This window comes from Phytophthora cinnamomi (assembly GCF_018691715.1).
Source record: "Phytophthora cinnamomi strain GKB4 chromosome Unknown Contig77, whole genome shotgun sequence".
In the NCBI taxonomy this organism is placed as follows: domain Eukaryota; phylum Oomycota; class Peronosporomycetes; order Peronosporales; family Peronosporaceae; genus Phytophthora; species Phytophthora cinnamomi.
This window is the reverse complement of record NW_027151010.1, coordinates 19,333-42,743: the sequence shown is the minus strand read 5'-3', so window position 1 is coordinate 42,743 and position 23,411 is coordinate 19,333. Positions and strand designations below refer to the sequence as shown.

Genomic DNA, 23,411 nt, shown 5'->3' with positions numbered 1-23,411 from the left:
TATCAACTTGTACAATTGGCTTGGAACCGATTCAGTAGACACGCCCGTATCATATACAAATAAATATCCGTTATTACAAGTATCGGTTAGGACAGGATTAACTGTAGTTCCAGCCACAAAAAATTAGACACCAATCGCACAAGTCGCACAGCCAGGGGAACACCTCTCCCAAACTCTGGCACCGAATTGGCCGGCGCGGCTGACCAGGTAGAGCGTGGCGAAGAGCTCCGCACGAATATGTTCGCATGACTAACAGCCTCTCGATGCGCTTGCAGACCCGATGGCGACCAAGCGAGGCCGCCCCCCGTCTCTAGCGGACGACGCGCCCCCTGCCAAGCGCGGGAGCTGCGAGCCCGGCGACCTGCAGCAGCTCCACGACGCGGCCTCCGCTGTGCCCCACGCTCTCCCAATGGGCCCGGAGACTTCCGTCGCAATTGCAGACGCCGTGGCTTCGGTTGTAGCTCAAGGGGGCGCTCTACCGGAGACCACCGATGCAATTGGGGCAGAGGTTTTGGCCGGTGGAATGGTAGAACCGCACTCTACTGCTGGCAGTCTGTCCGCTGCTACGCCGTCGCTTATGGTGGTGGCTCCGGAGTTCCACGTGGTGCACGACTCGTGGGAGGCGTTCGAAGACGCGCTGAGAGCCTACGCCAAGGTGACGTACCAGCTCTACGTGATCCGCTCTACCACGTCGGTCAAGCGCCGCAATTTGAAGATTGCGGAGAGCGCGACGAAAGGAGACGCGGCGGGGAATGCCGGGGCGCTGAGGAAGGCGGGGCTGGAGCTGGGAGTGGCCATGGAGCATGAGGTTGATGTGGGAGAGCAACTGGTAGAGCGGACGTTGATCCCGGAACGGTATCAGTGGTATTCCAAGTCTCTCAAGTGCACGCACGGATGGAAAGACCGCCATCGCGGCACGGGGAAGAGAGGCTCCGGGGTGGTGCGCTCGACGAGCTGTCCTGCCAAGATGTGCGTGACGCTGCAGCACCGAGGAGCGGGGCCTGATGACTGGAAAGTTGTGGTGACCAAGCATGTGCGCACGCACAACCACCAGTTGTCGAAGGAATTATTTCTCTACTACACGGAAAACCGGCGCATTTACGACCCGGAGCTGCTTGCTGTCGTCGGAGACGCCCCTGGTGCTACGAATGGAGCGGCGAAGCCGTCGATTGATCTGGCCGCTGCACACCTTACGTCTATGATCGATCAGGCTAATCAGCGGAACGGGGTATTCCGTACGCTCACGCCGAACGAGGAGCAAAGCCAACAACACACGCCGTCGATGGTATTTATGTTGTCGGACGCGTTAGCTCCGGCGTCGGTAGCACCCAACGGGAATGCCCCGGACAATAGCTCAAGTAAGCAGCTCGTGGCGCTTGCCAATGCAAGCAACAAAAACTTTATGATTCGACCACGCGCCAAGGCCGGCACGCCTCTAGCTTCCATGCCTCCGCTGGGAGCGATGGTTCTAACCCCAGGGACGATCCCTTCTAGAGCACTGGACGGGGGCGGCTTTTGCGTACCACGAATTGCAGTGAAGGTGCACCCGAACTGGGATGCTTTCAACGACTACGTCTCACAGTACGCATTCGATACGGCGCAAGTGTTTCGTACACGGTCAACTGTGTCGATTGCGTCAAGGAACGCGAAAGTATTGGCGTCTACCGCGGCGAAAGCGGGAGGAGATGGCCATGATGTTGCAAGCTATGCGAGTTATGCTTCGACATCGCCATCGTCGCGCTTGATTCCTGAGGACTACAAATGGTTTTCGAAGTTGTTGATTTGCACGTACGGATGGAAACGCAGAGCACGGGGCAAGGGATCTCGGGTCGGTGAAAATGGTGAAGGCAGTCCATGCCCAGCTATGCTGCTTGCTCGAGTGGAACGCAACGTAGACGGTCAATGGCAAATCGTGATTAACCGCCAAGTGCCGGAACACAACCATCGGTTGAATACACAGGTCGAAGAGCCCTGCAATCAAGATCTTCTGGAGCCGACTGCTGGTACTGCCGCGAGTCTAACAACTACGTCGCCGTTGGAATCGACTGAGCCTAGTCCAAGCGGAGACAGCTCGTCGTTACTTGAGAGCGCAGCGGAAACGAGCGTCGAAGAACCACCCACGTTGTCATCGGCTCAGCGCGAAATTGTCGTGCGCGTTCCCAAACTTCAATCTGTGTTTAATTCTTGGGACGACTTCCACGCAAGCCTGAAGGCATATTCTGACGCCACGTATCAACTTTATCGCACGAGAACAACAAGCTCGGCGAAGGGAAGAAACAAGAAGATTGCACAGATGAAGCATGGCGACGCCGGCGGCGAGAATGGCGACAATAGTGACAATGGAAGTGACCCCGATACAACATTGAGTGAGGTTAGCGCTGCACGAAGAATCCCTGAATCGTGGCGATGGTATTCAAAAACTCTCACCTGCACGCATGGATGGAAGGAGAGACACCGTGGCACCGGTAAGCGTACCGCTCATGTTGTGCGCTCGACCGCATGCCCCGTGAAGATTTGTGCGACCGTGCAATACATGAATCCGTCTGGTAGAGCTGCTGCTACTATCGCCCTCGACGATAGCGATGTCGCATCCGATAACTGCTGGCGCGTTGTTGTCACGAAACATGTCGTGGATCACAACCACAATCTGTCGCGGGAGCTGTACCAACACTATTGCGAGAACCGCCGAATCTACGACCCAGAGTTGCTCACAATTGACATGTCGAACGAAAGCGCTGTGGTTAAACGAAAGGAGTATGCGATTCCTGAGCAAAGCGCAGTGGGGGATGGCATCTCAGTCCAAGGTGTTCAAGCAGACGGAGCTCAAATAGACTCTCAACAACCTATCCTTCCCACACAAGTGGAGGTAGGACTAGCAGAAGCTGTGGCTCATTCGCAGTTGTTTACGTCTCCTGGTGACAACCATTCAATTGGAATCGGTGTAAGTGGAGCGACCGGTTTACAACGAAATGTGACTGTTTCGACGACTTCGACTGGTGTACCTCAACAAACTGTGCCGTCAGTTGTGCTGCTTCCGTATGGCGCTACCCCCTCCTATCTACCGGGCCAAGTACAGCAGCCGCCTGCTCAACAAGGTCAGCAACATCAAGCCCAGCAACAACAAGGACAGCAAAGGCATCAACAGCAGCAGCAGCAGCAGCAATTACAGCAGCAAGCGCAACTGCCAGTGCCTGTGCAGGCAACTTTTGCGGGCGCTACTACTGGAGCTCACCTTGGAAGAGGTTCAACAGAGAGCGAGGGCGTAGCTACCTTGGCAGCTGTGGCATCACCAGGATTAACAGGAGCCAACATCGTGTTATTCAACCATGCTGGGATGTCCATGCCGACTGGCTTCCCTTCGACAGGCTCGAATGTGATTTCTGTCGCGTGTCGTGTCCACGGATCCTCCGCTGGGACAAGCTCGACAGATAATGGGCCCGGTCAAACTTCGGGCACGACCCACTCGGGAAGTCACGGAACGGACTCTGTAAACGGTCAAGCAACGCAGTGCACGTGCTTCAGGATAGCCGGTGGCGGCAACTACGTGACAATTGTTCCTGCCACCGATCCGCTTCCCGCTACTGATCACAGCTTTGACGCCGATGATACCATGTTTTACGCGGAAGACACGGAGGGGGCTTGGCAGCCCTCGTCCAGTGTCGAGATCGAAAAAGTGACAACCGAGAGTGGCGAGACGGTATGGCGAGTGCCACGTATTGTGCGCCGATACCCCAACTGGGAAGTTTTTCACAAATACCTGGATGCGTACTCGGCTGCAACGTTCCAGCTCTACCGAGTTCGTACAACGTACTCGGTGCGTTCTCGCAATCTCCGCCTTCGTCAGCTTGCTGCGAGTCGAGGTCTTGTCGTGCGTGAAGGTGAGGAGGGAGATCCCAACGCCCCTGTGGAAACGGAGCAAGAAGGTACTCATGGATTATCTCGAGCACACGTAGTGCCGGAGGAATACGAATGGTACTCCAAAACGTTCTTGTGTACTCACGGTTGGAAGCGCCGTAGTCGTGGCAGCGGACAGCGTGTTAGCCACAACGTTCGGGCTACCGAGTGCCCCGCCAAAGTATGTGCCACCCTCCAGCGCACGGATGGTGCCAACACCTGGAGTGTCGTGGTCACGAAGCACTTGGTGGAGCACAACCACGAGCTCTCTGAAACGCTTTACCAGCAGTACAGCGAGGTTCGACGCGTTCGTGATCCTGAAGTCCTCGCGCAAGCGGAGCAACTGTGGCGAGGTGGGGCTACTCGTCGCCGCGTGTTCGAGTTCCTAAAGGAGCGGTCTCCGAACCATGTCATTCTCATGAAGGACGTGCACAACCTTGTGCAACGCTGGCAAGCGCTGGAGCGTCGGCCCAAACAGTCTCAGCAGGGCGAGGACGACCAAGACCAAAACCAGGGACAGCAGCAGCAACAGCCGAGTCAGAGTTCCCCGCCAGTCGTTTCAGCTAGCCACGACGATGACAGCTCACCTTGGTTGTAATCTAACCCCATTATCTTTGCATGGAAACTGCTTGGGTGAACAGACACTTCTAGTTTTGTTGAGTAGGCTGCACGCCCAGATATGGCGTATTTTCAAGGCGGGGATTTTGTGGAGCTCTTGAGCGCGCAAGGCAAGGCACCTGCTGCTGCGTGGAAGCTGCAAGGCAAGATTTCCAAGACATTCGACAAGGGTATAAGGGGCAATGCGTTCCAGCTCGACGGCGGCTCTGAGACCAAGATGCAGCTGCCTAAAACCGCGTCGTCTTCGCTCGGTCTAGCGCAGAGGTTTGTCGTGATCCAGCTATTGGTGCCATTTACTCGATCGTTTTCTGTGGAGATCTGCTTCTCAGACTTTCAGAAGGTGCGTCGCCGATTCGTCGTAGCCTCCGCTTTCCGAGAAACAGCACGCACAGCATTGCATGCGCAGCTTCCACTGAATGCTGCTGATGTGCCTCGGGATCAGTGGATGAACCTCGTGTTCGACCTGCAAACTCTGTCGGAGGTTCACTTCCCGGACACAGGCTATCGCTCAATGGAATCGGTTTGCATTGGCGGGAGCTGTCGCCTCAAGCGTATTTTCACGATGAAGGACGCCCCCACACCGTCACGAGGTTCTCAAGTTGTCAGGCACGCCGACATCCGGGATATTCCAAGACAGTTCGTGTTCTCGGCAACGCAGCGTGGCGCTAGTGGTGCGTTACCCCTTCCGACGCTGTATTTTGCTATGGAGTCTGTTTCAGGTATCGGTGTTCATGGAGTTGCTGTCGCGGCAAACATCAACAACAGCGTCGCCAGCAGCAGCACCCCGAAATCTTCCCGTCGAAGCCAAACAGCACCGGGAAAAGCTGTGGCCAAACAACCGAAAGGAGTACGAGTAGCGTGCCCTGGAAGTCAGTTGGTCCAACGTAAGGTGCCGCCCCAACCGCAAGGCGACCCCGATACCACCAAAGCAAATGGTCCTGGTCAACAGCGTCTGCGTACACCAGCTCGAGGGAGCATTACAGGAAGTAAACTTCGCAAGCCGCAGTCGAGACTTGGGCAAGTGGTCGCAGTGCAGAAGGATATTTTTTTTTCACCAGCGGGAAACTCACCACTACACCAAAGCTCTCGTGGTGGTGCCATTGAGAACCAACGCAATTCTGAAATACTGCGCGATGACTCGCTAAGCAGTGTGTCCCCTATTCAAGTGAACAAATCCCACGACGCCAAGAAGGAAGAAATGGCACCACCAGTACAATCCGAGACAGCGAGCAGGATCCCAGATCGGGCATCAAGCCCTCCAAGCAGTGTGCATTCCAGCGTGATGGCATCTCCAAACGTGAAGGACTTGCAGACGCGGGAAGGAAATCAAACCCTTCGCCAATCCATTTTGGGGGAGATACAGCAAAAGCTCGCGAGTCTGGAGGATGACGATGCACGAGCAGATGAGCGAGACAGAGAGTTGTTTCTGCGTCACACATCACTGCACAGTGGGGAATGGCACCTTCAGCAGCTCCGTGACGAAGATCAAGATCTGAACAACGATGATGGTAATCTATTTTCTGATGATGAAGACGATCGCGTTCAATTGAGTTCATCCTGGAGACGAGAATTAAATGATGCACGCGCAAGCTTCTCGGCTCCCTCTCCTGAAGATATACTTCGTCGCAGTCGCGATGATACACCCGTAGAAGTCAAGAGAGCAGTTCACCTCGCTGCAGACAAGGACTCTATCTTCTCGTTCCCATCTGTAGCAGAGTCTGGAACGACGCTGGTAGGTAAACTTTCGTCCAGACTGTTTGACTTCGATTCTCTGCTACAAGACGTAAAACCTTTGACCCCATCGCTTGATAAAGACCAACCTGATTTACACGCGCAACTTGAAAAGCGGATTGAACACGCTATCAGTGACGCAGACGATGACGCGGATGAGCAAGAACTCGTGGAGCTGCTTGCGGCAAAACGATCAGCGAGAGAGCTATTGTCACGGTCTGCAGGATCGAGACATGGTAATGACGTCGACTCGATAAACGAACAAAAGCAAAGTTTACCAAGACCAAGCGAGGAAGCAAGTCTCAGCGAGACCTTTGACGAAGTCAAGAAAGAATTGGCAGCAGATCCTAGCGGTGCCACTGATGAGTGGGTCGTGCTCGAAAAGGACTCGAGATATGCTGTAAATGGGATCCAACCTATCCAATTAAATGAAGACCAAGACTGGCACTTAAACTTAGAAACGACACAAGATGGCGATTCTGATATCGTTGCCGGAGGTGGAGGCAACGCATTATCGATCGATCTGTAAGTTGCAAGGCGTTTATCTATTCTTTGTGTTTGGCATATTTACGTTTCTCTATTGAATTGGGCTTTTTCATCTATCTATGCCCACGATTCTAGAACCAGCGAGCTTAGTGCAAGTGCCGAGGGAAGTGTCCACGACCTCGGCGAAGTTGGGGATTGCAAGAGCTCAAACGGTAATGTACATCCGGAGAGTCCACGTTTAAACACCTCCAAGCCTGAGAGTGACCATGACAGCTGTAAATCATCGCAACATGATGATGGCGATGACTCGAGCTTCGACTTCGGTAAGTTTCTTAATCATCGCCCGGAAGTGCGTCAGATTTCTTGACGCTAGCTAACTCGGTGAACGAATTACAGAGGATCTCGTGGAAGATGCTGCATCGAGCGACAGTCGCAATGAAGATGAAAAATCATCCGACCACGCTGCCGTCACCGTTTTGACAGACAAAAAGTCTTTTGAGTCGAAACCAGCAATGACCTCCGCACGGCGGTCAAAAGACTTTGCTTCACCAGCTTCTAGCAGCACTCGAGGAAATCAGTTCCTCCCCGAAATTCAAAATGCAAAACCCGATCTACCGGCTAAAATGGTTTCTGTGAAGTCACCGCTGATGGATTCTCCTCGACGTACACGTGAAAAGTTCCTGCAACGGAAATCCCGAGAGCAGTCTCAAAAGGCATCGCGTTCAAGTGAGCTCTCATCCTCCTTCTCTTCTCGTCGACTGCAACGGCTATTGGAGTCTACCGATTGGACGGCGGAACTTGATGCTCAAGCAAGTGTTTTCCACGCCCGCAGTCCTCATGTTTCGCCATTCACACGGAGTAGTGACCGCAAGTACAACCCTGCTAACTATCGCTCTCCTGCGTCAAGTGCTGATGCCCGGCGATCGGCTATAAACGATACCATGCGTCGACCGTCGCAGAAAACGTCGTTGGGACCGCAAACCCAATCCACTTCGTCCATTGAGCTAGTATACGATCCGCTCCTGCGTTGCTACTACGATCCCGTTTCGAACAAGTACTACGCGCTAGCAGAATAACTCGTAACGTCGCCTCTTCCAAACTTGGTTCTTCTTTCCTCATCCCAGATAATTTAGGGGTACACGCACTGGGATGAGAATATTCCAGAGAAAAGCTTACTCTAATCATCCGTCGTCTGTTCCAAGCAGCATGTTGGCGACGCTGCGGCGCGAACGTGGACTAATCTGCTCCTCAGGAATGGTACTCTGTATCAGAGTGTCGCGCTGCCGCCGCATACCGAGATCGCGGATCACGTCTTTGATCATGTGGGGCTTGAAGTCATCTGACAGCGACGCCCAGAATTCGCGGTTCGCAAGCAAGGTGCGGTAGGCCACGGAGTTTACGTTGACTAGAATCTGGGCCCAGACGCTGAACAACGGTGCCACGATGAAATCAGCGAAGCCAACCTGCATCTTCTTGATCACTATCGTATCCCGATCCATGAAGGGCGATACGGGGAGTCCTAGCTGCTTCTCCATTTCACCTTGGACAAAGAACTCCTCAACCACGCGGTCGGTCCAGCGCAGCATCGTTTCGCGTTCTTTGGCTGGGTTGGAGACATCACACGTGTGAAGGACCATCTTGAGCAATAACTTCTTGTCTCCGACATTCTTCACCAGTACAGCGTCTGCATCTAGCGCGGCTGATAGAATAGTCGTCTTGAAAAGCGCGACGTCCTCGAAGTGTTTGGCCATATCCGTTGCCAGAACCATCTGAATAATCATATCACGCGCGTACTTGAAGTCATCAGGTGCTAAATGGCCGAGCACATTAAGGTCCGAATTCTTCATCACCAAGAACGATTGCGCCACATGGTAATTTTCGAGCACTGCATGGTCATTGTAGCGTAGAGCGATTTCCGACGCTGTGGAAATGTGGAAACCGTTGTTAAAGCCATCGTGCATGAAGTCGTGTACGCCTGCTGCAATCAGGGCCAGAGCACGATCTAGCGGACGCAGATACGGCCCTAGTTCTGGCTGAATGAGGAAGTAATGCACGGTTTGCATGACATCCGCAGCATGAATGGCATTATGGTACGGATTCGTCGCAATATACCCGCGCTGGATTTCTAGCAGGAAATTCACAAGCAGGTTGCTTTCGATGTTCAATGCTTGGCAGGGACCGTCACGCAAGAGGTGATGACCAATGTAGCATAGCGCATTTCCTCCGGAAACAACATGCACGCGGAAAACGTCGAAGTTCCACGAGCTCACGCCCTGCAACAAATTCTGCAGCTCAAATTCCGATGCCGAGTCCAGCGTCGGAAGAAGCTCCCGCATCGTCGTTCCCCGATTTCCATGCGACAACGAGTGTTCATGATGATGTCGGTGTAGTGTCTGGGGTTTCACCACTCTGTTGCCATCCGAGCTGCCGCTCCCAACATCGTGTGGATCCACTTCAGAGTCCGAGCTGCGTATGGACGATCTCCGACGTTTTCGATTCGGGCCGTTCGGGTCCTCCTCATCTTCAGTGCCCGGCAGCACTTTGTTCATGTCGTTTCCACGCAGCATCTCACCGCGCAGCCAGTTCTGCGTGTCGTCGTCGACACCTTCCACCGCCAGCAGTTCCTCGTTGGCGTCGTAGAGCCTGTTATTCTTGATGGCGTCGATGGCGAAGTCGAGTCCGTCCCTCAGCGACGGCCGGATGGCCGGGTGGAACCTCAGCTCGTTGAGCACACGGAGCACGTGCTCCACGGGGGACGTGATGGCGCCTTTGTTGAGGTGCATGAGGTTCATGGACTTGGATCTCTGCTTGACTCGCTCGAACACCACGAGCACGCGCAGCACCCTCAGGATGACGCGCAGCCTGAGGATCTTGACCACGACCGTGGACCTGGAGCCCAGGGCGGCCACGACGCCCAGCACGAAGCTGACGACGATGACCAGCGCGTCGAACAGCGCCCAGACGTCGCGCAGGTACGGCAGCCCGTAGGCGAAGACCTTGAGCGTGATCTCCAGCAGCAGGATGGAGCCCACCGTGATGTCCGTGACGTCGATCACCGACTTGTAGGACGCCAGCGTGTCGTCCGCCATCGTGAGCTGCACCGTCACGAACACGCCGTAGAACAGCACGATCATGACGAAGAACAGCTCGACGCTCAGCAGGCGCATGAACTCGCCCACCGCCAGCCGCACGCGGTGCATGGTGCGCAGGTGCGTCACGCCGCTCTGTCTGCGCGCCGTGAGGTCGTTGGCGCCGGCCCCGCGCCGCTTGCGCGCGCGGCCTTCCGAGGCCGGCGGCGCGCTGTCGGCGGGCGCTACGGCGCGCGACCGGCGCTCGCCGTACGGGGAGCGCCGCAGGAAGCGGGAGAAGGTCTGGCGCTTGGGTCTGCAGGCGCTGGACGGCGGGTGCGCCGGCGCCGACGTGGACGCGGACGCGGTCGCGGTCGCAGTCGCCGGCGGCGGCACGGACGGCGACGACTCCCCCGACATGACGGCGGGCGTCTGACGCGCTGCTCACTGCGTGTGAGCGGAGCGTCGGAGCTGCTGCTTGGAACGGGCGCCGCCTGCTTCGGTCTAGACTACGCGGTGACGGCGACGCCGGGCGTTGAAGGCGTTGCCTGCCTGCCTGCCCTGGAGTCTTGTCGGCTATTGATAGCGCCGCTATGAATAGCTGCAGTTGCCTTTTGAAGAGGCGCAAAGAACATTAGCCGGCCGTTTTAAGTACGAGCCACAGGAGACTTTTGATGGCAATTCTCGAGATTTTTGCTGTTGTTGTCTTGCTTCCAGTAAAGTGTACCACAAAGGTTCGTATAGGATAACGGTGGTGGTACACTATACTGAAGCTAAGTTAAGCTGAAAGAGTTGATTTTGTTTTGATCCTACCCGGGTAGTGGGATCAACAGTCTCACTAGCGGAGCTGGTCGTTTCGGCGATCGAGTTGTCTCGCGGGCTGAAGACGCGGCGTTCTCCTTGCGTTGCGAAGCCTTGCATCCTGCCTCCAGGAGCGGAAAGTGCGGCGGATCCAAATATATTACCCCAGCTATCTCGTCGCGGCGGCCTCATGTCATGATCACCAAGTACGGCAGCAGCAGAACTGTAGTGCGACCAGGCAGTGCCTGGACTGCCTGGACGGGTGCACGGGCTGAGCCGCTATTGTTGCGGAGGCGAGCAGCGGAGGCATCGAGCGCCAGCGATGGCGATGGCGGTGCCTTCAGCTCTTCATTTCGAGTCAAAAGGCAAAATGACTCATGTAGGAGCTTGAAGTTGCTGGTGTGCAAGCGCACGCGCGCGGCGACCATCGGGTCCTGTTGGTGATCACCAGACTGCCGGAGCAATGGGGCTCCATGCCCCGACACCATCACGGTTGATGATCATCTGCTGCCTGCGGTAGGCACTGCCCGCTAGGCCTCAGAAGCGCCTTTGCCAGGCGCGGCCATCTGGGCGGTGCCATCGCAATTATCTCTCACCTGGTATGAACAACGCTTTGCGTTGCAGGGCACGGTGCATGCTGCCCAGCCACTGCAATGCAGGCCGCGCTCGCCACGCCGGACACGGCGAGAGCTCCGTCGACACTGCATGCAGTGAGTGCCCTGCAGCGCCTTACGGCAGCGCGCCGCGATCCTTCGCCGCAGAGCGTTTCGCGGTGAACCCGCGATTTGAAAACCATATCCTTGAATCGAAGCAAGTGACATGCTGCGCCGAATGGGCCTCTGCAGCAATGGAATCACCTCCATCTTCTTCGTCGCCGCTGTTCTGGTGTCGCCGTCGCCGCGAAAGCTATTGCCGCGACTCGTCTCGTGCGGCAGGCAACACGGCCGGGGCGCACCATCGCCAGCGTCCTTGCCGCCAGCTCACTATAATACACTAGATTGATACATCTAGGCTACATGATGTAGCAGCAAGCCGCTTGCCTTTCTCGCCGCTCTCGGCACGGCAGCACCCAACGCAGGAATCTCGGGGCCCAAATCGGGCGCGGTTTTGAGCGCCTTCCATATTTCGGCGGCCACCTGGTCCCTTTTCGCCTGCCGTTCACTTCCGTTTACTATGGCGGAAAAGGTGCCCCTATTCAAAGAAAAACCAAGTGTCGCCCATACAAACGCGAGTCAGTCGTCAGCCCCCAACTTGAAGGGAAGAACGCAGGAATCCCACCAAGCCGCCAGCTCCAGCGCCAGCGCCAGCTCTCCCGCTCCGCCCTCCGGCCCACCCGCTCGGGGCTGCACCCGCCTCCTCTCCTCCTCTTCTCCACGATGCACCGCACGCGCCACTCGTCGCTGGACTACCTCAGCGGCTCGCAGGAGGACTGGTCCGAGTTCCTGTCCACGAGCGTCATGGCGCTGTCCACGGCCGAGTCGGACGCCCCGCCGGGCGTGGCGTCGCCCACGGCCACGCCCCGCCGTCACCACCACCACCCGGGCGCCGACTTGGCCGCCGGCCGCCGCCACGCCAAGCCGCGCGGCATGTCCATGAACGAGTCGCTGGCGCTGTCGCCGCCGCCTCTGCCGGCCGACGCGTGGCGCCCGCTCGGCCGCCGCGTGGCGTCGCCGCCCCCGACCTCCAGCTCGCCGCAGTCGCCGTCGCCGCCGCCGTCCGCCGACAACCAGGCCGAGCACCTGCGCGCCGTGGACGCGCAGGTGACGGTCATGTCCACGTCCTCCTCGACGTTCGGCCGGCTCGGCAGCAGCTCGTCGCTCAGGGGACTGGACGACGCCAAGCTCAAGCACGCCGCCAGCTTCCGCGGAGTCGTGAGCTCGTGCCTGTCCTCGTCGGGCTCGTCCTTCTACGACTCGTCGTCCTCGGACGAGGAGCAGCAGCAGGAAGGAGGCTCGCCGCTGTCGAACCAGCTGGAGGCCGGCGCCGTGCCGGCCCCGCCGCCCGTGGACCCGTCCTACGCCGAGTCGTGCCTCCCCGTGCTCTCGCAGCTCCCACGCCCCCCGAGGAGCATCAGCGTGGACAGCGGCAGCGGCGCCCGCGCCGCCTCGCTGGCCCACGTCAAGTCCCCCGTGCTCGGCAACAGGAAGGACGCGCAGACGTGGCAGCTGTAGGACGAAGAGTTCCTCATGACGTCGCCGCGCTTCGGGACGTCGCTGAGGAACAGGGACGCAGGACACGTCGACCTGTTCCGTGGGAACAGCGTCGGCTCGCTGCTCTCCACGTACGTTGCAGTCGGTTGCTGAGTGAGTGTGGATGTTGGGTCTGATGTCGATATTGTTCATGTGGTTGTAGGGACGCGAGCAACCAGTATGAAGAAGAGTACCAGGGCCACCCGAGGTGAGTTGCAGAAGGGAGGTTGCACTCGGGTTATTTATTTTTTTCGTGTTCTGATAAGCTTATCATGTTTTTGTGCACACAGGCTGACGAAGGATTCGCGCGCCTCGTCGGTGGATTTCACTTTGGGACGCTCGCACGAGGTGAACCCGCCACTGCCTCCACCGCAGGAGCCTCTCCAGCGACTGCGTGCGCGGTCGTTCTCGTACTCTCCTGCGTACGGCTCGTCTGGGTACAATCCGTTCAACAAGCAGCAGTATGGCCCTCCATCTCACCAACAGCAGCACCTCCAACAGCAGCAGGCCATGGGCCAAGAGTTCCCACAGACGCTTCGCAGCTTCCATTCTGGAAGTGGCATGCCTGGCCAGCCGCAACCTCCTCTCGCGGGTATTCGCCCTCCGCGTGTCAGCATTCCCACGGATTCTCCCATGCACCAGTACCAGGTTCGTTTACCTAGCGTTTTGACTTGACTCATTCAGATCTCTAATGAACTTCTCTGTTGCCGTAGTATGGGCCGCCAATGCCGTATCGCCGGTACTCCGATGCATTCGCAATGCCGCCGTACCCGGATTCGTACAACGGAGAACAACAGGAAAATCAATCGCGCCAGGGCAACACGGGCCGTGGAATGCGCTCATACAGCGTGGAGTATGGCAACTACCCGTCGACACGGACAGTGCGTAGCCAGTCGATGGAGGGCCCACAACTCTTCACGTCTGCCCCACCTATGGAATATCCGCCCTCGTTGAGTCGCAGCAACTCTGCAGGAGTGGCCTTTGATTGGGGTCGTGCTCACATGGATGCGGCTCCTCCATTGCCGCCTGATGTACGTCCTGGTAGTGGTAATGGGGCGGCCCACTACCCGCCACCACCGCCTGAGGCGTACTATGACGTGGAGTTTAAGCGGGGCCGTCAGGAGGTCTTTGCCGGGCGTGCCGCGTATAAGCCTGGTGAATACGTCAAGGTGTGTGTTGATGGTACACAATGTCTACGATATTGATCTATTCATGAACATTGACAATGTTGTGCCTGTGCAATAGGTGGAAGCTGACCGTGGAGAAGACATAGGGCGAATCGTGCAACGCACGACCGATGTGTCGAAGATTGGCTCTGGAAATGATTCTGGGAGCCCAGGTGAGGACTCTATGGGGCGCAGCAAGCGTCACGATCTTCCGACGAAGAAAATTATTTGTGTCGCAAGCCAGCGTGAATGTGAAATGCTTAACGAGCAGGTGGGGTTTTGGGGCATACATTTGCTTGCGACCGCGTGTGATACTTAACAGACGTGTATGTTGCCTGGATGCAGCGTAAGGAGGAGCACGAAGTGTTTGAAGTGTGCAAGAGCAAAGTGCGTCAGCGTCTGCTCCCTATGAACGTGATTGACGCGGAATATCAGTTCGACCGCCACAAGCTGACGTTTTTCTTCGAAGCCGACCGGTAAATATTGGATTTACTGGGCTTTCATTACTGTTTAATTCTGACTCTTAAGCTTATGCAACTCCTGCAGCCGCATCGATTTCCGTGAACTCGTGCGCGATCTCTTCGCTATCTACAAGACGCGCATCTGGCTACAACAGGTTGTTCCCACTGGGAAGAAGGCGGGGAACGAACCCGAGGCCAACTAATCACGTGATGGCAACACCGCCGGACTGAAAAAGGCGAGATCGAGCTTTTCGCTTTCGGCAACAATTTATTTCAATCGCCCAGCAGTCTGGAAGACCCGCCGTTCGATATCACGAGGTCGGAATGCGACGACCTCGAGACTGGGCCATACATAGACAAGAAAGAAGGGCGCGGCCAACCCAGCAAGCTCAGAGGCACCCCAACTGCAGCACACGAAAACAAGCAAGACCACCAACCCAACCCGAGAAACACGAAGCAGCAGCGAGAAATGCAGGGAGAGGACATTTTAGATGGCGATTTAGACGGTATGTTAGAACTGGTGACGTTCGCGCGCAATAGAATGCTTTTGCTTCAACTTGCCCCCACGACAGGCGACGTCATCTGATGAGATCAATGAATTCAGGATTCATCGAAAGCGCGCTGGTCCTTTGTTTTGATATTAGCTGGTAGGCGGCTCCGAGGTGAGTGTAGTGGCCTGGACGGCTGGACACATTTCCTCTCCACGGTTCATCGGCATCCGTTTCCACTGAACGGAGCACCGTGAACTTGACCTCGCTTCAGAGGAGGACCGAGCGCTAGTGGCGGAAAGGTTTCTCGCATTCTCCATCCAAAACGCTGGAAACCGACTACTTCCCACTGAAGGAAGGCACACCAACGGACAGACGGCCCTTCACTTCCATTGTTCATTCCAGGATATCAAGGCGGCAGCAAAGCAGCATGAGAGACTATCTTCGCGAGGTCGAAGAAGAGCGCGGCGAGATGCCGAACCTTGGACACGCCAGCAGTTCAAACTCAATCGAAGCCACTGCGGGACAAGGTCGCTATGTAGTGCCGTTCACCATGTCTCGAGAGGAAGAGGCCGTAGGAATGGAGCTAGCTCGCTCTCGGTTACCAAACTTAATGGATGAATGCGCACCACCTAACACTGACTCAAGCGACGACGCCTGGACTCAGGTCAAGTCGGGCAAGAAGTCGACGGGGGTCATCCTCTGGGAGAAGCGATCTGAAAAGGCCAAGCGCGGCAACAAGAAGAAAAGTGGGGCCGATTGGAGCGGATGAAGCTGGGCCCGTATTGACGAGAGAAGATAACGAACCTGTGATGTATAGTGTGCGGAGCAGCACAACAGTGAATGCACCATTGGATATTGTGCTCAAGACGCTAGATTCCTCGGTGGCCACGGCACATCGGTCGTTTACCAGAATCATTTATGGGAACCTTGTTGCTGACACCTCGGTGCTTTTCCACAGCGCGGCTCCAAGCACAGATCTTTTGGGAAAAGTGAGAACGACAGCTTGGAAACTCTTGCGGTTCGCTGGTTTGTATGTCGGTGCAGTAGCCCCATGGTGTCCGATTGCGATTTTTGCTTGCAGACGTACACCAAGCGGTATTCAATCGACGAACTGTCAATGAATAGAGATCACTACAACAATAACGCATGGGAAGACGACAACAGCAATGACGTGAGTGGTGAGACCCGTGAGGGTCTGCATCCGAAAAGTGAAATGCCAGTAGCATACAAACTCTTCCGATCTGTGGAGACACGGCACTGTCCAGAACTGCTAGAGTCTCATCGCGTCGTTCGGTGCAAAGTTCCTTTGGGAGGCTTCCTCTTGTATCCGACAGACTGCAGTGACAAGACAGACGTCGTTTTCTACATGAGCATTGCGCAGGACGCAGGAAGCGATCGAAGCATTCGCAGTGCGAATGCAACATTAAACAGTTCTATGGCGACGCAGTGCAGTGGTCGACAATTCCGGGCTCTTCAGAATGTCGTGCGGCAAATGGCACTACAAATCGGTCGCCTGGACAATGCTGTTGAATCATACAAAATGAGCCTCCATCTCGAGTCTCTGCGTACATTGCAGTGGGTACGCAACGCCGAGCGAACGGAATGCGTCGTGTGCTGCCGCAGGTTTAACCAGCTTACGCGCCGAAGACACCACTGCCGTTTGTGCGGAGAAGTGATATGTCGCGAATGCTCAGTACACAAGGATGTGGATTTACCCACGTTTGGCCCGACAGTACTGCGGATCTGCACGGGTTGCGAGAGAATTCATACGGCATCGCGACCAAAATCGTCGTACATGCCTTCACAGTCAGAACCAGAAATCTCTACGTCACTTGAAAAGCCACGGAGACGTCGGGCGCCTGCAACAACAGATCATGCTATCAATAATTCAAAGCAGTCGCCCGCTACTGATATTCATTCTCGCCGGAGACGCAGCACACTGGATGAAGGTGCCGCTAGGAGTGTTACGAACGACAAACGTGCACGAGAGGCAGCTGATCGGAGATTTGTGGCTGCTTTGGATGCCGCACAACGTCGAAAAGAGTCTGAGCCGGCAGCTAGTTGCCCGAAGCCTGCTGCATCACCTGTTATTGATCGACGATACTTCGCGAATAAATGGAGCGGTACTCGGATGATGCCTTCACTGAAATCACCCGTCGTAACGACGGCGCCTAATACCCCCAAGACGGCACCATCACCGGTTGGATTTCATCGGTCATCATCTGAGACCTTCTCGACTCCCCCGCTGCATCACCTGCACACAATAGCGACGTCTTCCATACCAAAGAACCGCAAAACCGGAGCTAAAACTAATCATGACAGTGAAGATGAAGACAAGTTTGAGCGTTACGTTCCCCACATTGACAACGAGGGTCTCAGTCCAAGCGGTCAGAGTTCCCGAGCACGCCCAGTCTACGCGATGAAAAATGGCATTCTTGCTGATAACAATCTTGCAAAATGTAACCAGCAATCTCCAAACAATGTGGACTGTATATCTCGCCTCAATGTAATCGCAAGAAACCAGCAGGACAGACCCTTAGTATACCGCAGCTTCGAGACGATGCAGCTGTACGAAGACATCCTCCTCAAGCTCTGCGAAAACTCGGCTTCCGTGCGAAACTCCAAGTTTGTTGCGCTGACACTATTCACGAAAGCGAACCCATACGAGAAGAGTCAGCAAAACGAAATTGAAGCGGGAGAAGCTGCAGTCTACTACCTGAAGGTCAAAGGCAGCTCCAAGCTCATGAAAGTAGCTGCGAACTTGCGCTGTTGTGACCCAGTGCTGCAATTGCAGAAGCCTGTGGTCACCAGAAATACATGGGCATTGGACGGGAAATCACCGAAACACCCGTCAGGGTATGATTTCCGGCAGCTCCCGATCGTCTTGGGTCCTCAGCAGGCCAGGTTCTACGCTGGCGTACCGCTCACCGACATCAAGAAGCGCTTCCGCTATGGTGCTCTAGCTGTCTTTGACGCTGCAATTTACCCCGGTGAAGATGATGACTTGCCTATGAAGAAAACACTACAAGCTCTGCAAGTGTGCGCTCACGAGGCTGTGATGGCGGTGGATGAAAGGAGGAAGGAGCTCGAGCTACGCACTTTCTTGCAGGCACCCTTGATCCAGCTCCGACAGTCCGAGCCAGCGCTTCACCTCAGCATGGAAATCTCACAGTCAAGTCCACGCTGGTTAGACATCGTACAAGGTGAACAGGAGAGTCTCGACGGCGATAGTGATGCCAACGACGACACGGACGAGGCCCAGCGCCGACTTGAGTACGAACTCATGGATGCTCGATCGAAGAGCGGCCCCGAGTTCCCCAGTAGCGGACGCGCAAGCATCGGCAAATCTCGCGTGGAGTACTTCCGGAGCAAGATGCAAGAGCTCGTGCGGCAAGCCCAGGACACACAGGCTCAAATGGCCGAGAACACGCTCGTCATGGAGCGTCACGGAGTCCCCATCGTGTGAGACAGTAGCTCCTCGAAAGCAAGAACCTGTTAACTTCTTGGTAATTAGCATGGACAGCACCAGGAATGCACGGTTTGCATGTTAAAATCTCTTGTTTCTTGGGCTTCTTCACGACAGTCTACGGGGCTGCAACGATAGGCGGAGAGCGAGGCTGCTCTTACTTGGCCCCGAAGAACTCGTACATCTTGTTGCGGAACTCCAGCACCTTGGAGTTCCAGCCCTCGCGCACGAACGTGTAGTACTCGTGCTCCCGACTCGGCAGCGGCTCGTATCGCTCCTCGCTGCGCGTCTTCAGCTGCGATACCGCAACAGGAAATGAATAAGTAGGGCGCGATTGAGACATCACTATCAAAACTTGCTGTACGTACGTGGGCCTCGCCGCGGAAGCTCTCCTTGACCTGATTCACCGAGTAGAGCACGACGCCCTCCTGCTCCAGCAGCTGGTACTTGACGGCGCCGTAGCGCAGCCCGCCGAGCGCCACTCCAGCCACGAACGCACTCAACGACATGGGGATATCTGCCTGCCTTCGCGTCGGACTCGGTCTAGCCGCACGTCTACCTCAGTATTTAACCGGTTTATCGGGTTATTAAATGGTATTTTATGCAATAGCACAGGTTCTAAGAAACCGGTTTAACCGAAACTCGACAAAGTACGACACTGGATGTGAACCGGTACTGTACGGTACGCCTGTAGAGGGTGCGTGGCCAGCCATCAGTCCTGGTAGTTGAACCGATGCAGGCGGAGGACGTGCCGATGGAGGCCGCCGCGCCAGCGCAGGGCGAGCCGGCGGCGCCTACGGCTCCCGCGGAGGAGATGCCGTTCACGGAGGAGGAGATGGCCACAATGTTCAAGGTGCTGGAGGTGCTGGGCAAGCGCAAGCAGCTGCTGGAGCAGAGCAACATGCGCATGATGCGCAAGAAGCTGGCGCCTGTGTCCGAGTACATGGAGGGCCGCAAGTTCGGCGGCGTGGGCCGCAAGAAGTACCTGGAGGACAAGGCCATCCGCGAGGAGAAGCGCGCGCGCCACAACCAGCGCAAGATGCACGACAAGCGCCACATCAACAGCTCGACGCTGCGGCGCGAGCGCATCGCCAAGCTCGAGTCGCTGCTGCAGCAGGGCAAGGACGACCCGAGCAACCTGCTGCCCATGATCGCCGACGGTGTGGCCGGAGAGGACGTGTGCCACTCCACCAAGGCGCTGACCAACGGCCCCGAGCCGGAGCTGCAGAAGCTCTGCACGGACGAGGCCGAGCAGGCGAAGGAGGAGAAGGCGGCGGCCGAGAAGAAGGAGGCCAGCGCGCTGTTGGGCTTCCGCTCGTGCTACACGTGCAAGAGCCGCTTCGACAAGATCCACCATTTCTACGACCAGCTGTGCCCGCGTTGCGCGGAGCTGAACTTCACCAAGCGCTTCCAGTCGGCGGACTTGCGCGGCAAGGTCGCGCTTATCACCGGCGCGCGTGTGAAGATTGGATTCCAAGCTGCTGTGAAGCTGCTGCTGGCGGGAGCCGCGGTCATTGCCACCACGCGTTTCCCGAAGGACGCGGCTGAACGGTTCGCGAAGCACCCCGAGTACGAGACGTTCAAGGACCGCCTGCAGATTTTCGGCATCGACTTCCGTGACCTGGTGCACTTGGAGCAGTTCTGCGACTTCGTCATCAGTCACTACTCTCGTCTGGATATGATCGTGCACAACGCGTGTCAGACCGTGCGCCGCCCACCCACGTACTACAAGCCGCTTGTCGACAAGGAGACCAAGGCCCTCGAGGCGAGCGCCAAGGAGGTTCAGATGCTGATGAACCACCAGCAGGAGTTCGAGTCACATGTCAAGTCGCTGGCGCTCCCTGCTTCATCCGATGCCAAGAGTGTTAACGCAGGTGGCAACGTTGTCATGTCCTCTGCGTTGAAGTCGCAGGTGCCGATGATCGCTGGCGAAGACCACCCTGACGATCATGGCACCGCGTTCCCTGAGGGCATGGTGGACGTGAATGGACAGCAGGTGGATCTTCGCTCGCGCAACTCGTGGTTGTTGCGCATGGGCGAGGTTGCCACCCCGGAAGTAGCGGAGGTTTTCGCCATCAACACGTTGGCTCCGTTTATCATGAACAATCGTCTGGTGCCGCTGCTGGAGAAGAGTGGTGTGACCGAGAAGAAATTCATCGTCAACGTTAGCGCCATGGAGGGCAAATTCTACCGATACAAGACGCCGAACCACCCGCACACCAACATGGCCAAGGCCGCGCTCAACATGATGACGCGCACGTGCGCTGAGGACCTGAGCAAGCGACGCATCTACATGAACTCGGTCGATACGGGGTAAGGTCTATATCCTACTGCTGCTATGCTTTGCTGTGCGGCGTGTACTGACCTGTTTTTTTGTGTTGTAAAACGTTCAGCTGGATCAACGATGAGAACCCGCTGGCCAAGGCGCACGCGCACGCCCAGGCGCACAACTTCCAGACGCCCATCGACGAGATCGACGCCGCCGCGCGTGTACTGGACCCGATTTTCGTCGGCTACAACTCGGACGAGACCATCTTCGGCAAGTTCCTCAAGGACTTTCACGAGACCGAGTGGTAGACTAGATAAGCGCCATGATAGATGCATGTTTTGCTGCAACCTACGCGTGCCGACGTCATTGAAGTTCCCTTTCACACTGGGCTCCGATTGGTCACTCCATGTAGGTACACTGTACCAGCTCTCATTCATTCAAGGGTCATAGTGCCCGATCCGCCAGAACCAGATTTGCCGCCGAGTGCACAAGTCCGTCGCCGCCTCCCGATCCAGAGCGAGAAAATGAAGGTGGACACGCGCGTGGACAACAAGAAGTACGGGCTGGCGGACGAGAGCAAGGTCTGGTGCGCCGTGCACCCGGTGCTGCGCCACAAGCTCACCAAGCTGCGCGACGAGCGCACGGACAGCCGCGTCTTCCGCCACCTGCTGCGAGAGGTCACCTTCTACCTCGGTGCGCTGCTCTGCGGGCGGATATGATATGGGGAGACATAGATCCGTCGTGGTTTAACGGTGTTGCTCGGTGTCCGCACGCAGGTATGACGCGACAGATGATCTGGAGACCGTCCCGAAGAAGATCAAGGTGCGAGAGAGAGAGAAGTTTCGTTCTGTACATGTATATGGACGAACAGTTACTGACTAAGATTTGCAACGTTGGGCTGGGTTGACAGACGCCCAAGGGCGACCACCAGGGAGCGGAACTGTCTACGTCGGTAGCGCTCGTGCCGATTCTTCGCGCTGGTCTTGGAATGGTACGGCCATTCTATTGAAGTGACGGTAGACACGTAGAATTTGTCGTAGCCGGTGAGTTGCTGGTTTACTTTGGTGACCTCATTTGCTCACTGTCTTGTAGGTGGAGCCGATGCTGGATGTCTTGCCTAATGCCACTGTGCACCACATCGGTAGGATCGTCGTACCGTGAATTTTCTGGATTGAGCAACAGCTGACACTTCCTACTGCAGGTATGTACCGCAACAAGCAGTCGCTCCTACCTGTGCAGTACTACAACAAGTTGCCGAAGGAGTGCAATGCCGACGTCGCTATCATCCTGGAGCCGGTCATCGCCACGGGTAAGTGCATTGAGACAAGCAAAGCCCATCATGGGGTCGCTTGCATGGCTGTGGTGGGTTACCCTAACAAGACTGTTGCTGGCTTGAAATGCGTTGCATCCTACACATAGCTGGTACGATTCTCGCAACGTTGGCCGTCTTGAAGACGTGGGGTGTGGAAAAGATCAAGATCGTGAGCGCAATCGCGTCGAAGCAGGGTCTGCAAGAGGTGTGCGCGAAGAACCCGGACGTGGAGATCTTCCTGGCGGCAATCGACGACGGCCTGTCCGAGGTGCGACAGCTAGCTAGGATGTTGCTTCAAGATGTTTCCACACGCCGCGCACGTTTCTAACCGCTCGCGTGTTGTTGTCTTGACAGGATGGTTACATCCTGCCCGGTCTCGGCGACGCCGGTGACCGCGAGTTCCAGACGGGCGCGCAGCTCGAGAAGGTCGAGAACGCCCACAAGAAGCGCAAGATGTAGTAGACTCGCGGGTGGGGATTGCGCCAAGCAAAATTGGTACATATCGCCACCGCAGCAAGTTGAAGTGGTCTGACCCTTTTTCAAAACTACTTCGAATATAAACTTTCAAAAACTTCGCATTCAGTGTGGCACACATAACCAAACCTTCTGTGAAAAGTTGCACCGGAATCATGACCAAGACGGAGGTGCCGGCGCTGCTCAAGACGCGCTCCAAGGACCCGCTCGAGAGCTCCTGGCGCCAGCACATGGTGCATCACCTCCTCCTGCATCTCCTCCTGCTCCTCGGTTGCTAATTTGCCGTCCTTTGGGCTGCGCAGAGCGATGGGCAGTGGGTTCCTGACGTCTCCGTGGACACGTGCATGCTCTGCCGCACCGAGTTCGGCTTCTGGATCCGCCGCCACCACTGCCGACGCTGCGGGGCTGTGGTCTGCGACGGCTGCTCTGGCAGCCGCACCAAGTTCATCTACAAGGCAGGTGTTAAGACTGCTCAGAGGCCTGGAGGAGTACTGTGCTGTGCTGTACTGACTGCTGCGATCTTGAGCGCAGGAGATCACGCCGAGCAAGCTGGCGGAGGAGGACTGCCGCGTGTGCGACGCCTGCATCCGCGTGATCGACGAGAAGCTGGCGCTGGGCGTGAGTCGGCGCTTCGGCAAGGGCGTGGCGGCGGCGCTGGCCAGTGAGAGCGACAACCAGACGGAGCACGCGGCGGCGGCGGCTGCGCCGCTGGAGCCGGACAAAGGCGGCAACCGCACGGTGATGACCATGGGCAGATACAGGTGCGGCTGTAGAGCTGTAGAGGAGGCAATCAGTGTGTGTTCCTCGACAGGCAGAGGAGAGGGTGGAGACTAACTATGCTGATGGTCGTTCTCTCCTGGGGGCAGAGCGGAGATCAAGGAGTCGGAGGGCAACCGGTACATCCGCGACACCGACCTGTAGCGTCTTCTCGCAACGATGGAACCATGACGACGCAGCCCCCGAGGACTATAAAGCCTGTGGTGAT

The 23,411-nt window shown here is 56.5% G+C and overlaps 11 protein-coding genes across 11 annotated transcripts; 9 read left to right on the top strand and 2 right to left on the bottom strand.

Annotated features, from left to right (window-relative positions):
- Positions 1–409: 409 nt before the first annotated feature.
- On the top strand, positions 410–4,492 carry IUM83_13852 (Transcription factor IIB; the record flags this gene model as incomplete). Its single annotated transcript, XM_067938553.1, has 3 exons — positions 410–1,581; positions 3,592–3,878; positions 3,954–4,492. 3 exons carry the CDS (start codon positions 410–412, stop codon positions 4,490–4,492), a joined length of 1,998 nt encoding a protein of 665 aa, XP_067785546.1.
- Positions 4,493–4,573: 81 nt separating this feature from the next.
- IUM83_13851 (Transcription factor IIB) lies at positions 4,574–7,209 on the top strand (the record flags this gene model as incomplete). The annotated part of the gene is made up of 6 exons (XM_067938552.1): positions 4,574–4,852; positions 4,955–5,183; positions 6,702–6,768; positions 6,865–6,941; positions 7,003–7,052; positions 7,126–7,209. The coding sequence occupies 6 exons, from the start codon at positions 4,574–4,576 to the stop codon at positions 7,207–7,209; spliced, it is 786 nt and encodes a 261-aa protein (XP_067785605.1).
- A 701-nt stretch (positions 7,210–7,910) lies between these two features.
- Positions 7,911–10,217, bottom strand: IUM83_13850 (3'5'-cyclic nucleotide phosphodiesterase family protein; the record flags this gene model as incomplete). The annotated part of the gene is made up of 1 exon (XM_067938551.1): positions 7,911–10,217. One exon carries the CDS (start codon positions 10,215–10,217, stop codon positions 7,911–7,913), a length of 2,307 nt encoding a protein of 768 aa, XP_067785623.1.
- A 1,757-nt stretch (positions 10,218–11,974) lies between these two features.
- IUM83_13849 (uncharacterized protein) lies at positions 11,975–12,769 on the top strand (the record flags this gene model as incomplete). The annotated part of the gene is made up of 1 exon (XM_067938550.1): positions 11,975–12,769. The coding sequence occupies one exon, from the start codon at positions 11,975–11,977 to the stop codon at positions 12,767–12,769; it is 795 nt and encodes a 264-aa protein (XP_067785695.1).
- Positions 12,770–12,784: 15 nt separating this feature from the next.
- On the top strand, positions 12,785–14,617 carry IUM83_13848 (PSP1 family protein; the record flags this gene model as incomplete). Its single annotated transcript, XM_067938549.1, has 7 exons — positions 12,785–12,879; positions 12,951–12,995; positions 13,078–13,435; positions 13,501–13,956; positions 14,033–14,224; positions 14,299–14,429; positions 14,500–14,617. 7 exons carry the CDS (start codon positions 12,785–12,787, stop codon positions 14,615–14,617), a joined length of 1,395 nt encoding a protein of 464 aa, XP_067785697.1.
- A 715-nt stretch (positions 14,618–15,332) lies between these two features.
- On the top strand, positions 15,333–15,674 carry IUM83_13847 (putative Rho/Rac guanine nucleotide exchange factor/faciogenital dysplasia protein 3; the record flags this gene model as incomplete). The annotated part of the gene is made up of 1 exon (XM_067938548.1): positions 15,333–15,674. One exon carries the CDS (start codon positions 15,333–15,335, stop codon positions 15,672–15,674), a length of 342 nt encoding a protein of 113 aa, XP_067785702.1.
- Positions 15,675–17,465: 1,791 nt separating this feature from the next.
- IUM83_13846 (putative Rho/Rac guanine nucleotide exchange factor/faciogenital dysplasia protein 3) lies at positions 17,466–18,371 on the top strand (the record flags this gene model as incomplete). The annotated part of the gene is made up of 1 exon (XM_067938547.1): positions 17,466–18,371. The coding sequence occupies one exon, from the start codon at positions 17,466–17,468 to the stop codon at positions 18,369–18,371; it is 906 nt and encodes a 301-aa protein (XP_067785701.1).
- A 157-nt stretch (positions 18,372–18,528) lies between these two features.
- Positions 18,529–18,880, bottom strand: IUM83_13845 (uncharacterized protein; the record flags this gene model as incomplete). Its single annotated transcript, XM_067938546.1, has 2 exons — positions 18,529–18,666; positions 18,740–18,880. 2 exons carry the CDS (start codon positions 18,878–18,880, stop codon positions 18,529–18,531), a joined length of 279 nt encoding a protein of 92 aa, XP_067785704.1.
- A 224-nt stretch (positions 18,881–19,104) lies between these two features.
- Positions 19,105–20,948, top strand: IUM83_13844 (short chain dehydrogenase reductase family oxidoreductase; the record flags this gene model as incomplete). The annotated part of the gene is made up of 2 exons (XM_067938545.1): positions 19,105–20,684; positions 20,765–20,948. The coding sequence occupies 2 exons, from the start codon at positions 19,105–19,107 to the stop codon at positions 20,946–20,948; spliced, it is 1,764 nt and encodes a 587-aa protein (XP_067785703.1).
- Positions 20,949–21,164: 216 nt separating this feature from the next.
- On the top strand, positions 21,165–22,411 carry IUM83_13843 (uracil phosphoribosyltransferase; the record flags this gene model as incomplete). Its single annotated transcript, XM_067938544.1, has 7 exons — positions 21,165–21,333; positions 21,431–21,462; positions 21,551–21,631; positions 21,733–21,781; positions 21,842–21,949; positions 22,060–22,220; positions 22,307–22,411. 7 exons carry the CDS (start codon positions 21,165–21,167, stop codon positions 22,409–22,411), a joined length of 705 nt encoding a protein of 234 aa, XP_067785706.1.
- Positions 22,412–22,581: 170 nt separating this feature from the next.
- IUM83_13842 (uncharacterized protein) lies at positions 22,582–23,347 on the top strand (the record flags this gene model as incomplete). Its single annotated transcript, XM_067938543.1, has 4 exons — positions 22,582–22,659; positions 22,729–22,881; positions 22,958–23,187; positions 23,293–23,347. 4 exons carry the CDS (start codon positions 22,582–22,584, stop codon positions 23,345–23,347), a joined length of 516 nt encoding a protein of 171 aa, XP_067785705.1.
- Positions 23,348–23,411: the final 64 nt, after the last annotated feature.